Source organism: Camelus bactrianus, chromosome 26 (assembly GCF_048773025.1).
Source record: "Camelus bactrianus isolate YW-2024 breed Bactrian camel chromosome 26, ASM4877302v1, whole genome shotgun sequence".
In the NCBI taxonomy this organism is placed as follows: Eukaryota; Metazoa; Chordata; class Mammalia; order Artiodactyla; family Camelidae; genus Camelus; species Camelus bactrianus.
In genome coordinates, this window is record NC_133564.1 from 7,473,728 (window position 1) to 7,494,442 (window position 20,715).

The 20,715-nt window shown below is 58.5% G+C and overlaps 1 protein-coding gene across 1 annotated transcript in view; it reads left to right on the forward strand.

The window, feature by feature from the left end:
- Positions 1 to 19,504, forward strand: part of DLGAP2 (DLG associated protein 2) — a 61,677-nt gene extending 42,173 nt beyond the window's left edge. Inside the window, exons 8-11 of the mRNA XM_074353498.1 lie at positions 638 to 1,053; positions 8,887 to 8,978; positions 15,021 to 15,173; positions 17,471 to 19,504. Of these exons, the coding sequence (XP_074209599.1) occupies positions 638 to 1,053; positions 8,887 to 8,978; positions 15,021 to 15,173; positions 17,471 to 17,689 (880 nt within the window). The 3' untranslated portion in view covers positions 17,690 to 19,504. The remainder of the gene's footprint in view (positions 1 to 637; positions 1,054 to 8,886; positions 8,979 to 15,020; positions 15,174 to 17,470) is intronic.
- Positions 19,505 to 20,715: the final 1,211 nt, after the last annotated feature.

The window sequence follows — 20,715 nt, forward strand, 5'->3', positions numbered from 1 at the left end:
TAGACCTGGACGCCAATCCAGGCTCGTCCCTGCCAGCAGCGCAGTAACTGGCTGTGTGGATGGGTGACTGCTGGGTGACGTTCAAACACGTGTGATGAGAGTGTCTGTGAGACACCGGCTGAAGCTGGAGTTTGGATGCATTATTCTGCGTAAAAGACGTAATCAGGATGGTAGCACATTGTTCAGACGGGAGGAAGCCATGTCCTGAAAGGTGAGTGACAGGTCACCCAGACTCGGAGAGACCGATGCCGTTGCGTTAAGGAATGGCATCTGTGAAAGATGAACGGTGGTTTTACACACACGCGGCCACAGAAGTACGTGAGCTTGTGGCGCGTTTCTGAGAGGCGGATGGTGGTTTCCTGGGCCACGTTAGCCTTCACTGTGTCCTGCAGGAAACTCCAGCCTCACGTGGGCGTTGTTCCGACACTGACAGGCAGGTGTCAGAGGCTGGTTGTCTGCAAAACCAGGTGGCCCTTCACAGGCGAGACCACAGAACGTTGGTAACACAGCCGCGTGCGGCATCTCCCCTCGAGCTGGTGGCCGGCGGTCCGGGCGGCTCCTCGCCTGTGTGCTCGGGTTCCATCCCGAGAGGGCAGCACGGAGAGGCTCCCATCTGTCTCCCTTCCCTCCTTTGCAGACACGGACGTTTCAAGCGCTCCAACAGCGTGACGGCCGGCGTGCAGGCGGACCTGGAGCTGGAGGGCTTCCCGGGACACGTCGCCACGGAGGACAAAGGCCTGCAGTTCGGGTCCTCCTTCCAGAGGCACTCGGAGCCCAGCACCCCCACCCAGTACGGGGCGGTCCGGACCGTCCGGACCCAGGGCCTCTTCAGTTACCGGGAGGACTACAGGGCCCCGGTGGACGCGGCGAGCCTGCCCCCCGCCGACCCCTGGCTGGAGGCTTCCCTCGAGTCGGTGGACAGCGGCCGCATGTCGCCGTGCCGCAGGGACGGCTCGTGGTTTCTGAAGCTGCTGCACACGGAGACGAAGCGGATGGAGGGCTGGTGCAAGGAGATGGAGCGGGAGGCCGAAGAAAACGACCTCTCGGAGGAAAGTAAGGCCCCAGGGCCCCTGTGCCGGGCAGGCGCCAGCGGTGTCTCGGTAGAGCGGGCGCACGACCAGGCCGCCGGACAGGCCCCTTGATCCTCGAGTCCCTTAAGTGAGTGTGTGTCCGGCCACGCCCCACCAGGTCCAGGAAGGACGGCAGCCGCTCCGCTGTCGCGGGCTCCTCCTGTGCTTTGCTTTGCTTTGCTTTGCTGACAGTGGGCTCGGCTGTGGGAACGGTGTTCTTGGTGGGATGGGCTGTCTCCTGTTCCGTGTGCCAGTTCTCTTCAGTTCTGGCAATGACTTGACTTGGAGCATTTCAGCCATTTCCTAGACTCACTGCCAACCGTGTTCGTAAGACGTTGCTCTGGCTTTATGCCAAAGAGAAGCCGGAGCCCCTGACGGCCGGCCCTTCAGGGGCTGGGGTGCTCCCAGCTCCCGGTCCCCGGGCTGCATGGGGGCCGTGGCTTCCCCACCGAGCTTCCCCTTTATGGCCGGGGGTCTCGGCCCCTCTGGAAAGGCACCGCCTCCAGGTCCCTGGAGAAACTTGCCGTCAGGATGGCCCAGAGCAGCGCCCTTTATGAATTGCTGCCAACCAAGACGGCCATGAGGGTGACTGCCGCACACTCAGAGCTAACGCTGGTCTTCACCGGTAGTGTCGCAGAGGCAGTTCCGACCGTCTCCCCTGACAGAGCATGCTCTCTTGAGTTGCTTTCTTTTCCCACGAAGTCCTTGGTGCGTTTGCTGGACCGCTGTGAGCTGTGGAGCTCAGGAGGGCAGCCCGTGTCCTTGGGCATTTCCGCATGTCTGCACACGGCTGTGACAGAACGTGCCGATGACCCTCGGACAGGAAGCTCAGGGTGAAGTGAAAAAGACCAAAACTCACAGAGCGCAGGGGCCCTGGGACCCGGGGAGGCTGAGAAAGTGATCGGTGCATCTGTCTTTGGAGGTGGGAACTCAGGGTGTTAATGTGGAAGAGGAGAGGTGGCCTTTAAGTCCCCAACTCTGCCCCCCGCCTTGTCCTCTTGGTCATCAGCTGCCACATCTGCTTCACCCGAATTGACATTAGACACTGAGGACCTGGGGCCGTGCAGCCGGGGCAAGGCCTTCGGCTGTGCCCGCATCGCTGTGTGAGGCCGGCACGCAGCAGGTGGCAGGAGCAGGCTGCTCACAGGCGTCAGTCCGCGAGCGTCATGTCCGTCCAGGGCACGGCAAGCTGGCACTGCTCACATTCAGACCTTTGAAACCCACTTGTCTCCCACAGCGTTTTTTCACTGGTCAGCAGGGCTTCAGGTTGTCAGCACCGCTCGTGTTGCAACAGGGACGTATCGTCCTGATCACACGGTGAAACACAGCACACCAAGCACCCCAAGCTGACACGGAAGGTGAACTACACGTCCCCTCCCGGGCCACGCGGCCTGGGGCAGCCAGTCGGGTCGCGTTCCCTCCGCCCCATGGCCCCTCTCTGAGCTGCCTTTAAAGGGGAGGCGGTGGGGAAAGTCCAGCAAGAGCTCGAAGTGTCAGGTCGTGGCCCCACAGCACGCCGCCGGCCTTTTATCCTGCCTTCACTTGAACGTGCGCCGTTCAGGACACGTCCGGAGGTTCCGCTCTCCCGCTGTGTGTGGACGAGGTGGGGGCATCGTGCCTGCGGTGTTGGTGACACAGCGCAGAGCACAGCCTGCCTCCCGTGATTTTCCATATTTGTTGTGTACCTTTAATTCAGGTTTTATTTTTTCAAGGATTATTGTCAAGATTTTTTAAAGAAGTCTTCGAGCCAGCACCTACTGGACGCTTGCCCTGTGCCACACGCTGTGCTCAGGGCACTACTTTCCCCTTCGACAGCGCCTCATAATGTGATCCCTAGAAAGTGTTGTCACCATTGTAGGGAAGAAGAGACGGAGGGTCAGAGAGGGTGAAACCTTGCCCCACGTCCTGCAGAGGTAGCGGTGGAATCAGGGCTCAGAGTCAGAGCTGTCTTTTGCCGAAAGCTGTGCTGACGTTACTAAGTCAAACGTTCCCTCTCTGGGGACGTTTTCCCCACACGGCCCCTCCTCTCGTGCCCTGTGCACTGTTGCCGCGGCTGCTTCAGGAAACGCTGAGGCCCACCCCTAGCCCTTCGCCTCACCCTGATGCCCGCTTGGGGTTCAGAGCGGAGCCCTCAGAGGAGGAAGGCCTGCCTGGGTGACCACGCCGCCGCCGCTGGGAGTTCCGAGGTGCCGAAGCTCTGTCGTGACAAGTCGTGGTTTTCTCGTCACTGGGGGCATTCAAGAAAATGCGAGGGAGACGCTGTAAATGTGCTGTGCACGAAATTGGATTTGACGATCTGCAACGACCCAAACCAGCGAGCTTCCGCTGTCTCAGGACGTAGTGTCTAAATTGCAGGCGCCCTATTGGTAGGCATCTGGAGAGCACAGTTTTCCTTCTGCGAGGCAGAGCGGAAAGTGAACTCCTCCTGTCCCTCCCTTGTAGTCCCTAAGCTAGTTTCTAAGGTCCTTTCTGAGCCTCTGGGATCTTCCTCTGGACTCCTTCTGTCCCGTAAACACCCAGCAGCATTTGCTGAACACGCACCCCGAGCCCTGCCGCAGGCTGCTGGCTGCTGCAGGAGGGGACAAGTGAGCGACAGAAGCCGCGGCAGCGTGCGGCGGGTGAAGCAAGCCCGGGGCAAAGCCATTCACAGTGAGGGAGAGACGTTACCTGTGATGAGAGCAGCGCAGGGAAAAGCCTCCAGCCCCCGAGGTCTGGGGGAGGCTTTCGAGGGGGACCTGAGGGGCTTCATGGCGGTGGTGGGGTCTGTGCCGGACCTTGGAGGGGAGGTGGACTAGGTCCCGCAGGCGGGCGAGGAGGGAGGGAAGGTGAGGAGGGAGGAGCGTCGAGGGCACGGGCAGAGGCAGGGAGCTGGGCGGGGGGCCCACCGGGACCCTCCCTCGGTGTCCTTCACGCGGCACGGACCGTGCGCCTGCCGTGGGAGGGGCCGGGCTCCGACCTCTCGGCGTCGCCTGGCTCTGTCCTCCCCTGAACTCCCCGCGGTCGCCCTCGTCAGGCTGGGGGCCCTGCGGTCCCCGCCCCACAGACTCCAGCTGAGTCTTCCCCAGCGCTGCTTAGTCAGTCCGGGTCCCTGCACCTCTGGGCCCCTCGGGCACAGAGAGCCGAGGACACAGCTGCTTGCCCCTTTTGTGGTTTCCTTAATTTTTTTTTTAATGGCGGGACTGGAGATTATTTTAACGGAGGGTCCCCAGGACCTGGCGCATGCTAAGCACACACTCTGCCACTGAGCTCTGCCCCCACCTTAATTTCTTTCCTTAATTGCCCAGTTGTATCTTTTTTGGAGTCAAAGGTGACGGAGCACGCGTTACGTGTCTCAGCCGTATGCTCGGCGCGTGAAACTGGCTCCTTGTTGTTCGGGTTTAGTGTTTCGCTGGTGGTGTTCGCGAGGGAGGCTGACCTTCAGTTCTAGCCCCAGATTAAAGGGCAGGCACAGGGTCACTGGCTGCGGCCGTTTTAAAGTGAAGATTAAACTCAGTGGCTGTTGGAGCAAACCCTGAGCCGGGAACGTGGGCGCTTCCATTACGTGAGGGGACTTGTCTCCCACGCTGTAATTTTATAAGCACGGGTCACTGAGTTGATTGAACGGATTTAGATTCTCTCTGCCCTCTGCGGCTGATGAGCTCAGGGAACACTGGTGCGAGTCCTGAAAAGCGGGCGTCCTCTTGCTGACACACAGACACGTGGATTCTGGAGCTGGAGGGACTGTCGGCCACCCTAGACTGGTGCTGGGGGGTTTGTATTAATTTTGTTAAACCAAGTGTGTAAGTGACACAAAGTCAAACCAAAACAAAGTATGTGTTTTCTGAAGGAAAACACATTGTTCCAGAGCCACAAAGAGCTCATCCAAGTTCATCGAAGCATGAGCGCCGTGAGGACTCGGCAGTGGGGTCTCTGAGAGGAGCTGGGAGGGCCTCTCGCCCCCGACACAGCCCTGCCCACGGAGCTAATGATGCGAGCGTCACCTGGTCAGGTGGGTGCGCAGAGCGGGGGGCTTGGTGACGCCCTCGTCTCAGGGCCTCCTCTGACTGACGAGTGAGTGAGGGCCCCGCTTCACAGTCGTATTCATGTAAGAGTTGGGGTGAGAGGTCGGCCTCCTTCCGTGCGGAGGTGCAGTGGCCTCTGGATGGAGAAGCATCCGCTCGGTCAGCTGTGCGGTGAAGTGACCCTGAGGATTCGTGGACCACATCAAAACGCAGGGGACAGGCGGACCCAGGCCACAGGGAAACTGCCCCGTGTCTGCACTTTGCCCAGGAGTCTCCCGTCCGCAGAGCAGACGCCGCGTTCAAGAACAGACTCGCGGTCGTTCCGAGCACAGCAGACGCCCTGTGCACAGCGGTGTGACCAGCCGTCGGGACTCTGACCTGTCCTACAGCTCCTGGACGGCCACCGCGTCCAGACCTCCGACGGGACCCACGAGCCAGCCGTGGTGTCGGGCTCCGGCGGTGCGCGTCCGAGGGAGGCCCCACGCGTCCCAGCCGCCCAGTGGCCACAGGAAAGCCGGAGCATGAAAAGGAACGTGGCTCAAGAGAAAATGAACGTGATCAGGCTTAAGACCTCGAGGGACGAGGTTTGTGGAAACAGCCGTTTCCCCGCGGGCAGCCTGCACCACAGAGTCGGGGAGGCGGTCCCAGGAGGCCCGAGGGGTTGCGTCTCTGCAGACCACCTGCGGAGTCTCCAAAAACCCTCCTCCAAGTCGGAAGAAAAAGAGTCGTGCACAGGTCGGCCTGGCCTGCGTAGCGAATTTACATAGTGCTGGGAACCGCGGAGGATGCGGGAAAGATAAACTGAAGGGGCAAGAAAGTTAATCAAATTCCTTTGTCCATCAGTGGCGAGGGGTGTCTCAGGTTCTTAGTAAACTTGCTTCTGACGAGCTGGAGTCCTCGTCTGCAGCTCCTGAAAGGAAGTATCTAAACTCTGACAAAGTCAGGGGAGCAGGGTGGAAAAGAATAAACTGAATCTTCACTTCAAATTCTTTGCGATTATAGGAAGCTGTTTACGTTATAGGGATCGGAGAGAATCACGCCCCACGGTGGCTCCCGCCGCGAGCAGCCACGTCACCAGCTGCACCTGCCGTTCATTCTGTCTCTGGCGATAATCAGTTTACACCCCTGACAACAACGCTCCGCTGCATGAAATCAGCACCACGGTGCCGCCCACCTACCCACGTTGTGCTGAAGACTATACACTGAAGAACTGTGTATTAATACTTCTGTCGAAGCCCGTTTTAAAAAGAAGATTAAAATTAGAGATTAGAACTTCCAGTGGGTAAAACGCAATTGACTTTTCAGTTGCCCTTCGAGAGCAAAGGTTCAGCACGAGTCACTTCTGTACCTGCCTGCAGTGACACCTTGATTAAAGCGTGTCTCCTTAAAGGTTTTCATCAGTCATGCAGGTTATGGGGCTTGACAAGCGGAAATTCGACGTTTCAAAAGCAAAGATAATGTTTCCACTCAGCAGCCGTGGGACCAGAGCTGCAGAGACGTGTTCCACTTGGAGATGGAACTGTGAACAAGGAGGGAGGGGTTTCGGTCCTTCCAGGATGCCTCTGCCCCCACTGCCCCCTCCCCACCCGCCCCTCCTCTCTGTGTTCTTGCACACCCACCCTCTCCTCCTCCGGGACCCTCCCCTCCCTCCCCACCGCCAGGCTGGCACACACATCCAGGGAGGCGGTGAGCAGGACCGGGAGGGCCCCGGGGACGCGAGCCCCTCTTGAAGTGGGTTGACGGCAGACACCAGGGCCCAGGGGTCAAGACGCACAATGTTCTTTTTCCCCTGAGTCTGAAAGGATGCTGAGTGTTATCCAGTTAATTCTCTTGGATTAAAAGTTGCATATGACAGGGGGGAGGGTGTGGCTCAGTGGTAGAGCGCGTGCGTAGCAGGCATGCAGTCCTGGGTTCCATCCCCAGCACCTCCATTAAAGATAAGTAAATTTTTTTTTAAATCTAATGATCTTCCCCCCAGAATCTTTAATTTCTGTTTTTAAAAAATTGTATATTTGTAACTCCTTAATATTTTAGAGGTGACCCAGAATTAGGTGCTAATGGGGACTCACTCATTTCTCAGAGCTACAAGGGCACGTGGTTGCCCAGGGTGACGGCAGGTGAGGCGCTGGCTGCCCCACGTTCGCAAGGGGGTCAGGAAGCCCAGTGCAGAGCGCTGACCCCCAGCAATGGGGGGATGGTGCTACTGACACTCCTTGCAAATTCTCTGTGTGTGAGATGTGTCATCATAAAACTGGAGAACAAGACCCTGGGTCCGCTGCAGGCGGGTGAGACCACAGGCAGCTGAGGACGTGCTGCGTCCACTGCCTGACGCGGGAGGAAGCCGTGCCGGAGCTGTGTGTGCCGCGCCACCTCCTGGCTCGTGGTCGCCTTCTGTCACATTGGGACGCCCCCCGCCCCCTTCATGGCAGCAGGTCTGTTTCTGGGACATCAGTTTGAGCACATGGACACCTGGTCACTGTCTGGTCTGTGACTGTCTGCCACTCCCACGCCCTTGGAGGGAGGTCGTGGGCGGGTCCCGGCAGCAGCGTGGCTGGGCTGTCGGGACCCAGAGGCTCTGGTGCGTGCGTGTGACTCCAGCGCGTGTGGCAGGAGCCGCGAGCCGTTGTTTTGGAAGGCGCCCGCTGCAGTGACGGGTGTTTGGGGAAATGTGGGAGGACGCTAGCGGAACTGAGTTTGCTTCTCTGGACGTGCACTCAGGCCTGTGGACACGCTCAGGCCGCCGTGGTCCAGTGCAACGCCTCCCCTGGGTGCTTGTGAGAAGTCCAGTCTCAGGCCCCACCGCAGACCCCCTCAGGTGGAACCTGCCCGGAACCAGGCCCCCAGGCGACCCAGGTGCTTATGGGTCCAGTCCCTTTGGGCTCCACTCTAGACCAGCCCTCCAGGACGCAGACGGGCTGCCCCGGCGTAGACCACCCGTGAGCTCGTGGGTGTCCTGGGAGTGACGCTGAGTGTCTGTCTCTGCCCCGTGACGGACAACCTGCGACTTCCCCCCGGGTGTGGGAGGCAGGCTTGCCCGGCTCTTTGTGGGGGAGCCTGAGGGGGTGGGCCAGACTAGTCAACGGGCCCCGCCTTGGGTTTCAGGGTGTCCGTGTGGCCAGGTGTTAGCTGTGTCCTGCGAGCAGTCTCGAGGAGGCCCCCAGGGAGAGAGGAAATTGAGCGGGTGGGAGTGACCTGCTCTGCCCACACAGGTGGAGGCTCTGACTCGGCAGAATGGCTTCTGAGCTGTCGTTGAGGCAAGTAAAGCCTCAGAGATAAACGGGCCCTGGGCCGAGTGGCAAGAAAAGCTTTCCCACAGACTCCTGAGTGCTCTCGGGAGCTGGGATCCACCGAAGCCATTCTCTCTGAAATAACGGCGGTGCTCACGCTGGCCAGGGGCCCGGGCAGGGCGATGGGCGTGCGGGGCGCCCGGAGGTGGCAGGTGTGCTTCCCCCATACTCCGCGCTTTGGTGTCTCCTAGCTCACCTGAATGTCAGCACTAAAATCACCTTGACGCCTCAAACGAGAACTTCCTGCAGTGTAGACAGTTTCCAGGCTGAACGTCCCCAACACGGCAGTGGCCTGAGAGTTGGCATCTGGTCGTCTTTGACCTCCTTCCGTGCATTGGGAACAGGGCAGATGGGAGGAAACCTGAGTCAGTGGCCACGCTCCCCAAAGTAAACTCCCCGTTTCGGCCTCCGGTGACGGCACGACAGAGCCACGGCCTCTGCCTGCCGTCTGGGGCCCACCCCTTATGTGACGCTTTTGCTTTTGTGTTTTGGTGGACCCAGTTTTGAACCTGTGTTTTTTTTAAACAGTTCTCGGTAAAATCAGGAGTGCTGTCGGGAGTGCCCAGCTTCTGATGTCCCAGAAGTTCCAGCAGTTTTACTGGCTTTGCCAGCAGAACATGGTGAGTGGACCCTCAGATCCCCTCGGCCCCTTGCAGCCACGCCGAGTGCTCACCCCTCCACCCTCACTGCTTTCCTGCCCGTGAGAAGCACCTGTCCGTGTGCAGCCTGCAGTGGACAGAGGGGGCGACCTAGCTTTGGGGACGATCCAAATGTGCAGCCAAAGCCAAGAGGCTGCAGGGTTCGGGGACAAGGGCAGAGGGTGGGCAGGACGACAGGTCTCCCTGGTGCCATGTGAGGTGCCCCTTAGCCACTGGACCGTCCCCCGGGGGCCCTGAGAAGGAGGTGGAGGGGAAACCCTGTCCCAGCAGACATGACACATGGAAATGGTGATGGGGGCCAGGAAAAGAAACCCATGAACAGCTGCAGCACAGAGACTAGGATGAGATTTTAGAAATACTTCGGGCTTTGTATTTTACTGTCAGGACTGAACTGAAATACCAGGGACTGAAGTAGGTAATACGGCTGGCGTCAGGCCTGGCTCCGATCTTCCTGAAAATCAAAGTGAGAGAATATATATGTTACATATTATTCTTTATAGATATTCTTTATATATTATACAATTATGCATTATACATGTATTATATGTAAAGAATAATATATAATATAATAAAAATTACATAATGTAACATACCTACTGTTCCGTGTACGTATGTTTACATGTACTATGTATTGTGCACACGTGCGTATACACACGTGTACATTATGTGTGCGTGTACTTACATATATACTGTATCTACGTAAAAATGTACGTAAGTGTCTGTAGTTACACACTTTTCCTTAGCGACTAAAGAAAGTGTTCACTTCACATTAGTTGGAGGAATAACTAAACAGAGTTCACGTCACTTCACGTGCTCTTTATCACCTGTACGTTGACGCCTTTCAGGCCAAACAGCGTCATGAAAACACACGTGGGTCTCTGCTAGGCCGCCTGTGAGCGGTGGCTCGAGGCGATTTGATTGTGTTTTGATCCGTTGTTAATTTCCAAGGAGGCAAGTGAATCTGCAGACTGTTCTTCCACGTCAGAGGCACCGGAGTTGCCACTTTTATCCCTTTAAATCGGGGTCATTGAAAAGTATGTTTTCTCGCATATTTTTCAGTGAGTCCCATGAACGTTCATCACGAAGTGCAGGGCGTCCCCCTCTTGCTGCCTGTGATGTGAGGCTGGAATCGACGTCCACAGGGGGCTCGGGCGGCTGTGGGACCACAGAGCCGCAGGGACGCTCAGCTGTCAGGTCGCCAGCCGTGCTTGGGCTCCTTGGTCACGTCTGTTTAACTCTTATCTTTAGGGAGTTGATTCAGGCCATTCAAGAGCGGGGTGCCCGCTGCCCTGAGTCGGGCGGAGGGTGGGCAGGCAGAAACCCACTATCCAGAGCCCCCGGCCCGTCGCGCGAGCCCCTGCCAGGAGCGGCTGGTGTTCGCCTCGAACCTGCCCACCCTGCAACCTCAGTGCCTTTTGCACACGTCAGGCTGCAGTTTGTGGAAAACTCAGAAAGTCTGGCGCGGCAGCTTCCTTGTCTTTTGACCTCTTTCTGGGGTTAGACAAAAGCCTCCGAGGCATCTGGTGGAGAGTTGAGGGCAGGCTGTGAGCCGCCTGGCAGCGGGGAGGCTGAAGTGTGGCCCAGCGCCTTGCTCGCCAGAGCCAGGCCGTCCACAGCTGGACGCTTCCGGTAGGGAACTAGGCTTAAGCCAAAGGGGTGACCCTTGCTGGTAAGTCAGAGCCCCTGTGTGTTTGGGATGGACGGCCTGCGACTCGTCCAGACCACACGGGGAAGGACCTGCCCTCGAGGCTGGCGGGGCGACACGTGTGCCTCTTGGTCCAGCGGTTCAGCCTCCCCCGCGAGCTGGGAGAAACGGAATCACGTTCAGACCCGCTGGTCGGACACTGCGTCTGAACAAGGCCTACGGCCCCTTCTCAGCCCTTCCCAGAGCAACACGGGCATGCGCAGAAGGCTCCAGATCACAGAGCGTCAGAGCGCACGTCATGGGACCCCCGACGTCAGGGCCGGGGAGCCGCATGCGTCCACCGGCCTGCACGCTAGTGGAGATCGGTGGCTCCGCACCCTTGCCGTGGAGCCTGGCAGACACCACACTGACACCAACAATAAGATTCATAAACAGATCGGGCGGCTGACTGTCCAGTGGACGCAGATGCAGCCACCTCCCCCGAGAAGGGACAGAGGACGCGGGACACGAGCTTGGCTGCACCCATTCCAGCAGCTGGATGTGGCCTCCACACCGTGGGAGCCCAGAGGACAGAGGTTTCACCAGCCTAGAGGAGGTCAAGTGATGACAGTGTCTGCCCTGGGCGACGTAGCCCTGGCCGCAGCCTCTGGACAGGACGGGGCGCAGGCCGGCTCTGGGGCCTGCCCGGAGCCGCCGTCCCGACTCCCCACACAGCCAGGCACCGTCACGCGGCACCTGTGGGAGAAGCTGGCTGCACGGCCAGGTCACCCGGAGAGGGCGCTCCGCAGGGGACCTGCCTGTGGGGGAGAAGCCCCCTCCGCCGCCCAGCCCTGGCCGTCTGCTTCTCTCCTCCACGCCCGGAACACGGCCCCGCAGGCCAGACCCCGGCGCTGCTTCTTCACGCGCAGCGGCTGAGTTCAGGCTCAGGCAAGTACATGGAAGATCCAGGCCTGGCTGATGCCCCAGCCCGGGTGACCCCGCTGTGCTGTCTGCGTCCCCGACCCCGCCCTGCCCCCGTCCTGCCCCTGCCGGTCCTGTCCCGTCCCTGCCCCGTCCCTGCCCCCGTCCCTGTCCCGTCCCTGCCCTGCCCCTGTCCCTACACCTGCACCTGCCCCTGTCCCTACACCTGCACCTGCACCTGCACGGCGGGCTCCTGGGACGCGCACACCCAGCTCGCCCCCTGGTGGTCCAACAGAAGAACAGGCCCCAAAATGCAGAAAATGGCTCTGGACTGCAGTCCCCACTGCTGACGAGGAGAAAACGAGAGCGTTCTGTGCAAGTGGCTTGGACGTGGTTCTCACTCCACCTCTGTGTCAGCACAAGCCGCCGTCTGGCTCCGCCCAGCTGGAGGGACGGGCTCAAAAAGGGACCATGTGGACTGGATGTCAAACCAGCACTGAGCGTCTGTGCACCCAGAATTCATCTGTGGAGCCCTAACCCCCACGAGGCGGTGTCAGGAGGGGCCTTTGGGCGGCGATGAGGTCGTGAGGGTGGGGCCCCCGGGAGTGGATGAGAGCCCGATAGCAGGCCCCTGGGAAGCCCCCAGCCCGCCCCCACGTGAGGATGCAGGGACCGTCTGTGCGCCGGGACGGGCCTCCCCGGCCGCTGCATCTGCCGGCACCTTGACCTCGGACGTCCAGCCCCAGAACTGGGAGAGGCAGCCCCGTCGGTGGTGTTCACGTCTCAGCAGCCAAGTGGCCAGTACCAAGGGTGAAGGGCGTTCAGACCAAACCAGAGAGCAGGGCCTGCTGTGCTGAGTGCGAAGGGCCCCATCGGCCGGAAGCTGCACCTTGTAGGCAAAGTTAGATTAGCGTGCACCCACCAGAAAGCTGCTGCTTACTCAGATAGCCCCCCCTCCCCACTGAATCCAGGGAACCACACCTGGAAAAATGCACCCTGGTAACCAGGGGGCTGCAAACTGAGGGGCCCACCAGCAGGGGAAGTGGCCAACGCAGCGGGAGAGGCCAGGCTGCCAGCCGTCTGATCTTGGGCGGTCACCCGGTCTGCAGTGTAGGCGACTCATGGAAACCACCAGACATCAGGTTCCATGTGCAGAAACAAAACCCACCTACCAGGGCCAGCAGTCGCCCTGGGCTGCCGCGGGGGCTCTGTCGCACGGCCTGCACCTCCAAGGGTGGGAACCGTCCCGAGACGGCTCTGTCCCCTCGGGAGATGCACTTGTCTCCGAGCAAAGCAGAGGAATCCGTGGTTCATCCGTAGGGTGTCGCCGACCATCAGACAAACACATAGCCCCAGCTCCGAGCGCCGTCTCATCGCCACCCGGCACCGCCAGCCCCCGCAGACCTGTGCAGCGTCCCCTGAGGACCCCGCAGGCCACCCCGACACGGGCCGGGGCTGCTGTCACAGTCAAGCCTTCAGAACTATTGCTCGTGCCACCAGCCCAGGGCCAAGGGAAGCAAGTCCCGAGTGGAGCAGTGTGTGTTCTTAACAGACTGTGTCTTTCTTCTCTGTATTTTCTTCCAGCTGTGCTGAGATTTAGTTAACACAGAGCACGGTGCAGATTTAAGGAGTGCAGCTTAAGGCTCTGACTTACCTACACCATGAAATAATCACCACGATAAGTTTAGTGAACATCCAAAATTAAGGGAGTTGAAAAATGTGTTTTTCCTTGTGATAGAAGCCTAGGGTCTGCTCCCGACCTTCACGCGTGGCTGGTACGGTTACCACGCTGCGCACGCCGCCCCCGCTACTCGTCTGCCTGCCACTGGAAGTGTGCGCCTCCGGGCCGCCTCTCCCGCCCACCCTGCGAGGTTTCTCGCTCGTTTCTGAGGTGCAGCTGGCCTCCAGCCCAGGCCGGTTCCCAGTGCACGACCCGGTCGTGCAGCGCTTCTGCGCGTCTCAGGGAAGTCCAGCTCCCACCTGTCACCACACACACGTCGCGGGATTGTCGCCTGCACTCCCCACACTGCACACTTCATACCCGGGACTCGTCCGTTTCGCAGCTGGAAGTGCGTTCGTCTACACCTCCCTCGCCTCCTCCCCCCGGCCCCTCCCCTCGGGCAAGCGCCTGTGTGCCCTCTGCATCTGTGACCCTGTTTCTGTTTGGTTATGTTTGTTTGTTTGCTCTGATTTTTAGATTCCACATATAAGCAAAATCATACATTATTGTTTTTCCTGTCTGACATATTTTTATCGAACTATAGTTGATTTACGTCTTACTCGTTCACGTATCGAATATCCATATGTGTTCCTTTCCGTGTCCTTTCTCGTTCTAGGTTATTACAAGTATTGGACACAGCTCCCTGTGCTGCAGTGGACCTTGCTGTTCTGTCTGACTTACACATTGTTGCACATGTCATTATTTCATTCTTTTTTTTTTTCGGCTGAGCAGCATTCCACTGTACAAATGCCGCACCTCTTGACCCGGCCCCGTCGGCGGGCACTCGGGTGCTTCCCTGTCTGGGCTGCTGTGAATGCCGGGGCGCGTGCCTTTCTGAGTCGGTGTCCTTGTTTTCCCAGATGACGCCCTGGGGAGCAGCTGCTGGGCTGTGCGCTGGCTCTGTTTTCAATTTTTTGAGGAACCCGCATACTGTTCTCCTCAGCGGCTGCACCGACTTCCATTCTCACCAGCACTGGGCGAGGGTCCCCTGCTCTCCACACCTTTGGCGACACTCGTAGTTCGTGGTCTTTTTGAGGCCAGTCTAACAGGTGTGAGGGGTACCTCTCTGTGGTTTGGTTGAGTTTCCCTGATGATCAGGGATGCTGGGCCCCATTTCCTGTGATGTTGGCATCGGTGCGTCTTCTTTGGGAAAATGTCTGTTCAGATCCTGTGGCTGGTTTTTAGTTGGGCTAATAGACATTTTTAGAGTGGTTTTAGGTTCACAGAAAAATTGAGTGAAAAACACAGAGAAACACAGAAGATGCCCAGGTGCTCCTTGCTCCCTCTCACTCAGAGCCTCCCCTTCGCCAGCACGCCCACCAGGGGGTGCGTTTGTTACCATCAGTGACCCCCGTGGACGCACCACCACCCAGAGCCCACGGCTGACATTCGGGGTCACACTCAGTGTCATGCAGCCTGGGGGTTTGGACAGATGTGTAACGTGTCCACATGACAGCGTCCCCAAGATCCCCTGTGTGCCACCTGTTCATCCATCCTGTCCCCAAGCCCTGACAACCCCCAACTCCTTCCTGGCTCCATAGTTTTGTCTTTTCCAGAACATCACAGAGTTGGAGTCATACAGGGTGTGGCCTTTTCAGATTCTTCAGCTGTCAGCAAATTCTTGTGTAAACAGTTACTGCATCATCGTGGGCCCTGGGGAATATTCGCACTGGATTTTGAATTGGTGGTGCTTCTCTCCCCTGGGATGTCGCAGCCCTAACGGCCCGTGTGTCCGCAGGACCCGAGCGCCATGCCCAGACCCACGTCGCAGGACCTGGCGGGCTACTGGGACATGCTGCAGCTCTCGGTGCAGGACGTCAGCATGAAGTTCGACGAGCTGCACCAGCTGAAGCTCAGCGACTGGAAGGCGGTGGAGTCCCCGGAGAGAGAGGTGAGGGCCCGCCCCGCCGGTACCGCGTCCCCGCCGGCCACTTCGGTGTCCAGCCCGCCTGCTCCACATGCCGCGTTGCAACGTGCGTCTCAGTCTCTGGTTAGCGAGACGGGCCCCCGTGTCCACGTATAGACCTGTGTGCGCGTGGGGGTGGAGGCACCGCCACCAGCTCGCAGTCAGCCTCTTTCTTGCCCAGACAGTTCCGAGAAGGCGCTCACAGAGACCCCATGCAAACCTGCAGCCTCGTTTCCTGTAGGGACCTGGCCTCGGAATTATTTTCGTCAAAACTCTGTTTGGATTGTACTGAGATGACTTCCTGCGGGGAAGGTTTCGTGTCGCTTGCAGTGACCCCCCCCCTTTCTAGTTGCGTATCTGCAGTGAAAGGGGGAAGCGCTTTAAACATGACTGGACGGTTTGAGGGTGTAAGCTTCCTCTTCATCTGGCAGCCTCGGCCCTGAAAGTGTCCATGAAGTTTAAAGCCGGGTTTCCCTTCTTCCTTTAGAGACGCCTCTGCAGTGGGGCCATTAGTAGGTCTGAGTTAACAGCAGGGATACTGGCTTCCTAGCGCGTTGTAGGGAAGTCCTCAGTAATTGCAGACGTTATCAATTAAAATAAAATGATGAAGAAAATTCACCCAGCCCGCTCTGGGGCAGTGGTGTGCCACACGCGGCTGAGGGTGTGCGTCTGGATGATTAGAATGAAACATCGTCACGATCACCTATTTCCCTTAAAAGGTGGGATTCCAGGCTGGACGCCAGAGCCGCCCTTGCTGGTGGCTGGAAAGTCCTTCTCGCCACAGGTGATGGGCAGGGGCCACGCCAGGGGCCAGGCTGTGCGTGAGCCGTGGAAGGACCGTTAGCAAGCCCGGCAAATCTGGTTTGCTCTTGACGTGAAAGAGGTCCTGGGTAATGGTTCCAAATGATGAAGTGCTGGTTCCGCTAAAGCGCTGAGAGCACAGCTCCCTGAACCAGCCTGGAGGCGAGCAATGATCCTCCAGTTCTCCATCCTTTGTCATCGACAGCCAACGCCACCCCTCCTACCTAAACAACGCACAGGGAATCGCCCTCAGAACGAAACCGCAGTCCTGCCGAGGGTGTGCGCCCGTCCAGGAGAGGCACAGCCTTTAACACGGCCGAGCCTCCACGCCGGCCCCGGGCGCTGAGCTGCGGCTCCGTGGGCCTGCAGGCCCCCCTGCCCTGCGCCTGTAAACGGAGACTCTCCTTCCTCACAGCCCCGTATTTCAGCCCAAAAGAAGAGCAAAGAGCTAGAGAAGCAGGGCCACACCCATGATGCAGGAATTAAATCCCAAAATAGCTGAAAGTGTTCACAAATCAATTACCCCTGGTGGGAGCCCTGCCCCAGGGTCAGGAAGGACCCTTGCTTCTGGCCCAAGTCACCTTCAGATAAGCCACAGGAATGAAGTTTCAGAGACCAAAACGCTCTTCCTGCCAAACACGACGTGATGTCACTGGGGTTCCGCCTCGTGCACTCGCCTGAATGTGCACCGATGTCCAAGCTCAGACGCACCTGGTGCCCCTCCCACCAGCCAGGTATCTGCTCAGAAAAGGAAGCTTCCGGCCCCTCATGGTGCGCCCCTTCCCGACAGGGGGCGAGGCTGCAGGTTTGCGTCATCCCACCACCAGGAACGTCCGCCCTGGTCAGCGAGGCCAGCGCACCACAGCACGACGGCAGGCCACAGGCCTCCCGGCAGAAGGGTGCAGCACAGCTGTGGGCTCTATCTTCTAGAAAGGGTACACACGTGTCTGGGTGCGGCTTACTTGAGGATGTGAGCTAAGGGTCAGAAATAATTACCTGCCTCCTTTCAGCCAGCGAGGGACAAGTCTGTATCCACACGGAGTTAGTGTCGTAGGGCTTAAGGCCCCTGGTAGAGACTGAGGCCAGTGGTCCCCGGGACACCCCCGTGAGATGGTGTCCGTGAACGTCCCTGGAGATTGGGGTCTGCTGAAAAGACGGTCGTGTGGGACAGAGATGTCAAGCGGCATCTCCCGGGAGCCCTGGGCGGCTCCAGACCTCGGGAGCGCGGGCGCTTGCCGGGGCTCAGGTGACAGGGGAGTGTCCGCTTGGCGACACGGGCAGAGCAGCGCTGAGACCAAGGAAGGGTCCGTGGTCGCGTCCTGATTTGTAAGCACTTCACCAGACCCTCCCCCACCCAGGGGACCGAGGGAAGGGACAGAGGAGCCCAGCTGCCATCTCGGAGGGGTCGGAGGGCAGAGGGGAGCGGTGGGGAAGGCAGGTCTCCTCCAACACCCCCAATTCTTATTTGTGATGCTTTTCAGGAAGAAAGAAAGGTCCCCCCTCCAATACCAAAGAAGCCCCCCAAGGGGAAACTCCCCATCACGAGAGAGAAGTCTCTGGACCTGCCGGACAGACAGCGCCAGGAGGCCCGGAGGCGGCTGGCGGCCGCCAAGAGGGCAGCGTCCTTCCGACAGAGCTCGGCCAGCGAGCGCGCCGACAGCATCGAGATCTACATCCCTGAGGCCCAGACGCGGCTCTAGGGCCCCGCAACCCCCGCCCCGACCGCACCCCGCGCAGTGTCACCCACCTGTACTCTGTCTCCTTCCTCCGCCGCGTCCGCCCTGCTGTTGTGTTCTGTGCTGTCAACACACGGGAACGCTGTGCTGTCCGCGGCTGGCAAGCTCACGGCCAGGAGGACCTCCTGGGGACCAGATGGCCGGCTCTGGCCAGCCGTGACGGGAGGCGTGGGGACACCTGACTCGCCCACTCTGTTCTCGGGGGGCACGGAGCACCTCTTGAGACGGAACCCGATCGCACTTTGTTATTTATATTTTTATAAATTGTGTGATCACCCGAGGCAAGCCTAGCGAATAACTGGCCGGGCGCGCCTCCCCGCCCCGCGAGGCTTTAGGGACCCCAGGAGGAAGGTGCTACAGCTTCAGCGCAGGAAGGAAGGACCCCCGCCCCGCTACCGGGGCCCCGTGCCCCGCCCCAGCCACGCCATCACTGAGGTTCCTGGCGAGGAAGTCGCCTCTCCAGCCACCAAGCTCCGCCGTGTGGTCTCCAGACGCCCGGGGGTGGAAGGCCGCCCCCCGCAGGCCCCAGCGCAGCTCTCCACAGGCCGAGGGCAGCGGACGCGCGCTCGCCCCGGGAGGGGCGGAGGGAAGCAGCGAGTCTGACAAGCCTGGCTCTTCGGTGGCAGGAGTCCAAAGGGAAGGACACTGTCCTTGCTCGGATGAAACAGCGTTTTATTTTTTATTCCTTTGTAACTCGCAGTGTCACACACGGTTCTGTTTTTAAGTTTCACCCTCTATGCGTCTCGTGATTTTTTTGACAGCTGTGTACATACTCTCCAGCGCTCTCTCAGTTAACTTCCCAGGGTATCCTCAAAAACAAAAAACAAACAAAAAAAAGTTTGCTCGTTTAAAATGACAGTTGTGATGCCGTAAAAAGTCTGACTGTGAATGTGAGTGGTAAGTATATCTCAGTTTAAATGGTCAAGGAGAAGCGTCGTTTACATTTGCATTTTTCCACAGTTCTTTTGCCCTATGCAGTACTGCTGAAGTCCACAGTGTGTCTCTTGCCTGTTTTAGGCAGGACGAAAAACAAAACACAAAAGCAAAAAGATCACGTGTGATTTCCAGCCGGGGACTTCAAGAAAAGAAATTCATTTTCGTGATTCTGATTGACACCAGAGAAAAAGACAGGGCTCTCGTGGAAGATTTCCATCTGTGTCATTAAACGCAGACCATGTGACCATTGCTGCAATTCGAGGGTGTCTGTCTGCTCAGACACGTCTTCAGAGGAAGCGCCCACCAGCTTATCTGTTTGGCCCCACGCCGGAGTCCTCGCCGCGACTCCAGGTAAAAGCCGGGCTGCGGTGCCCCGCGTTTCCGCCCGGCGCCTGGTCCCCTGCGGCCCAGGAGGGCTGTGCCCCAGGCAGACGCCCTCCCTCAGCACTTTGTTTTCCTCCCGACTCGCACTTTAAGTCGCGCCCAGCTCTCCCTGCGGGCCGGGGCCCCATCGTCGAGAGCCTCCGGAGAGGTCCTCGCGGGGCGGGGGTGGCAGGGACCCCCCCAGTCCCACCTCCTCCTCATTGTCCCCTCCCACTGAGCACGGGGTTCGTGGGAGCACAGGTGACGCTAACGCACGTTTAGCTTCACAGCTCTACTTTTTTAAAGCCGAGTAGTTAAGAGCTCCCTGTAAGAACAAAACCCTGTCAGCTGAACCTCGTATCTGGTATATAGTTTACCAAACAGCCTTAAAATATATTTGGAAGCAAAAATCAGTACGAATGTATATCCTTTAAAAATGCAAAAAAAAAAATTCCCTGAAATACTCTTCTATAAATGAACCCCATGTCCCCCAGAGTGTTTCAGCATTTTTTTCTCCCTAAATAAACACCTAGACCCTGAGTGTAGCCAGTAATGATGCTGCTTCCGGGATCCGCCTGGATTCGCAGGCGCTGGCGTTCTGGACGTGAGGAATGACGCGTTACGTAGACGAACAGGTCTTTAGAAATAACCACAGGAAAGTCGGTGTTTATGGGAAGACGCACACGGCGCGCACGCCCGTCAGCCCGCTCGCGTGTGCGCCGCCCCGGAGCTGACGGACTCGAGCTCATGTCCTCGAGCTGGCCCAGAACCAACAACTCGTGAAGCTGGACGGGGACTGTTTGTTCTAGAGCCCAGGGTCTCTGATCCTGACTTGAACAAAGGTACTCACTGGATTTGGGTTAATTTTTTTACGTTTTGTACACTCACTTTTATCTTAAAATCTCCAGAAGTCTTGGCCTGAACCATCCCTAGGTGAGCTAATTAACCTACACCTGGATTTGACACTGGCCCTTGATTTGGCCAGGAGTGGGTCCAAACCCCCTGTCTGTCCAAAGAAGGGTGTGTGATGGCGGAGCAGGTGCGTGCTGCCAGGTCTGAGGGAGTGTCACCTGTTCACCTGACACGGCCGAGCGACGCGTACCCGTTGTCATGGTGACACCCCATCATGAAGCGCAGAAGACAAGCCATGTTTACGTCCTGTACCTGTAAAGACAGTAAACTTGTTCACCGTATTGTGTCGTCGAACTCACTCACTGCAGCCCCTCCCCTCAGGGGTGACACCTCGGATCTAACTTTACCAAAAGACGATGCGGAAATCTGGGGATGCTGCTGAAAATGATCATGACGGTGCTCTGCAGACATTCCGACGGAAAGCAAGTCACAGACGCTGCCCGGATTCCCTGCAGACACGGCGACAGCCCTTACCACACGAGGCCCCCTTGGGAGTCCCCTTCCTCCCAGCCTGCAAGCAGGTGCCGGCCGAGGGCTCTGGTGAAGTCAGAAGACAAGTGCAATCAACAGGATCTCAAGGTCAGCAAAGCCCAGAGGAGGCGAGCATCCTGGCTCACAGGTGCGCTTGCAGTGGGGTCCCCTCCGTCTCCGTCTGTCACCGCTCTGTTCAACGGGAAAGTAGCTGTTAACGGTGGAGGCTGTCCACGTTTTTCCCTCAGCCGCTTTGCGTGACCGTCCCAGAACGGGCGTGAAGAGTCGGACTGCTGCATGATGCCAGA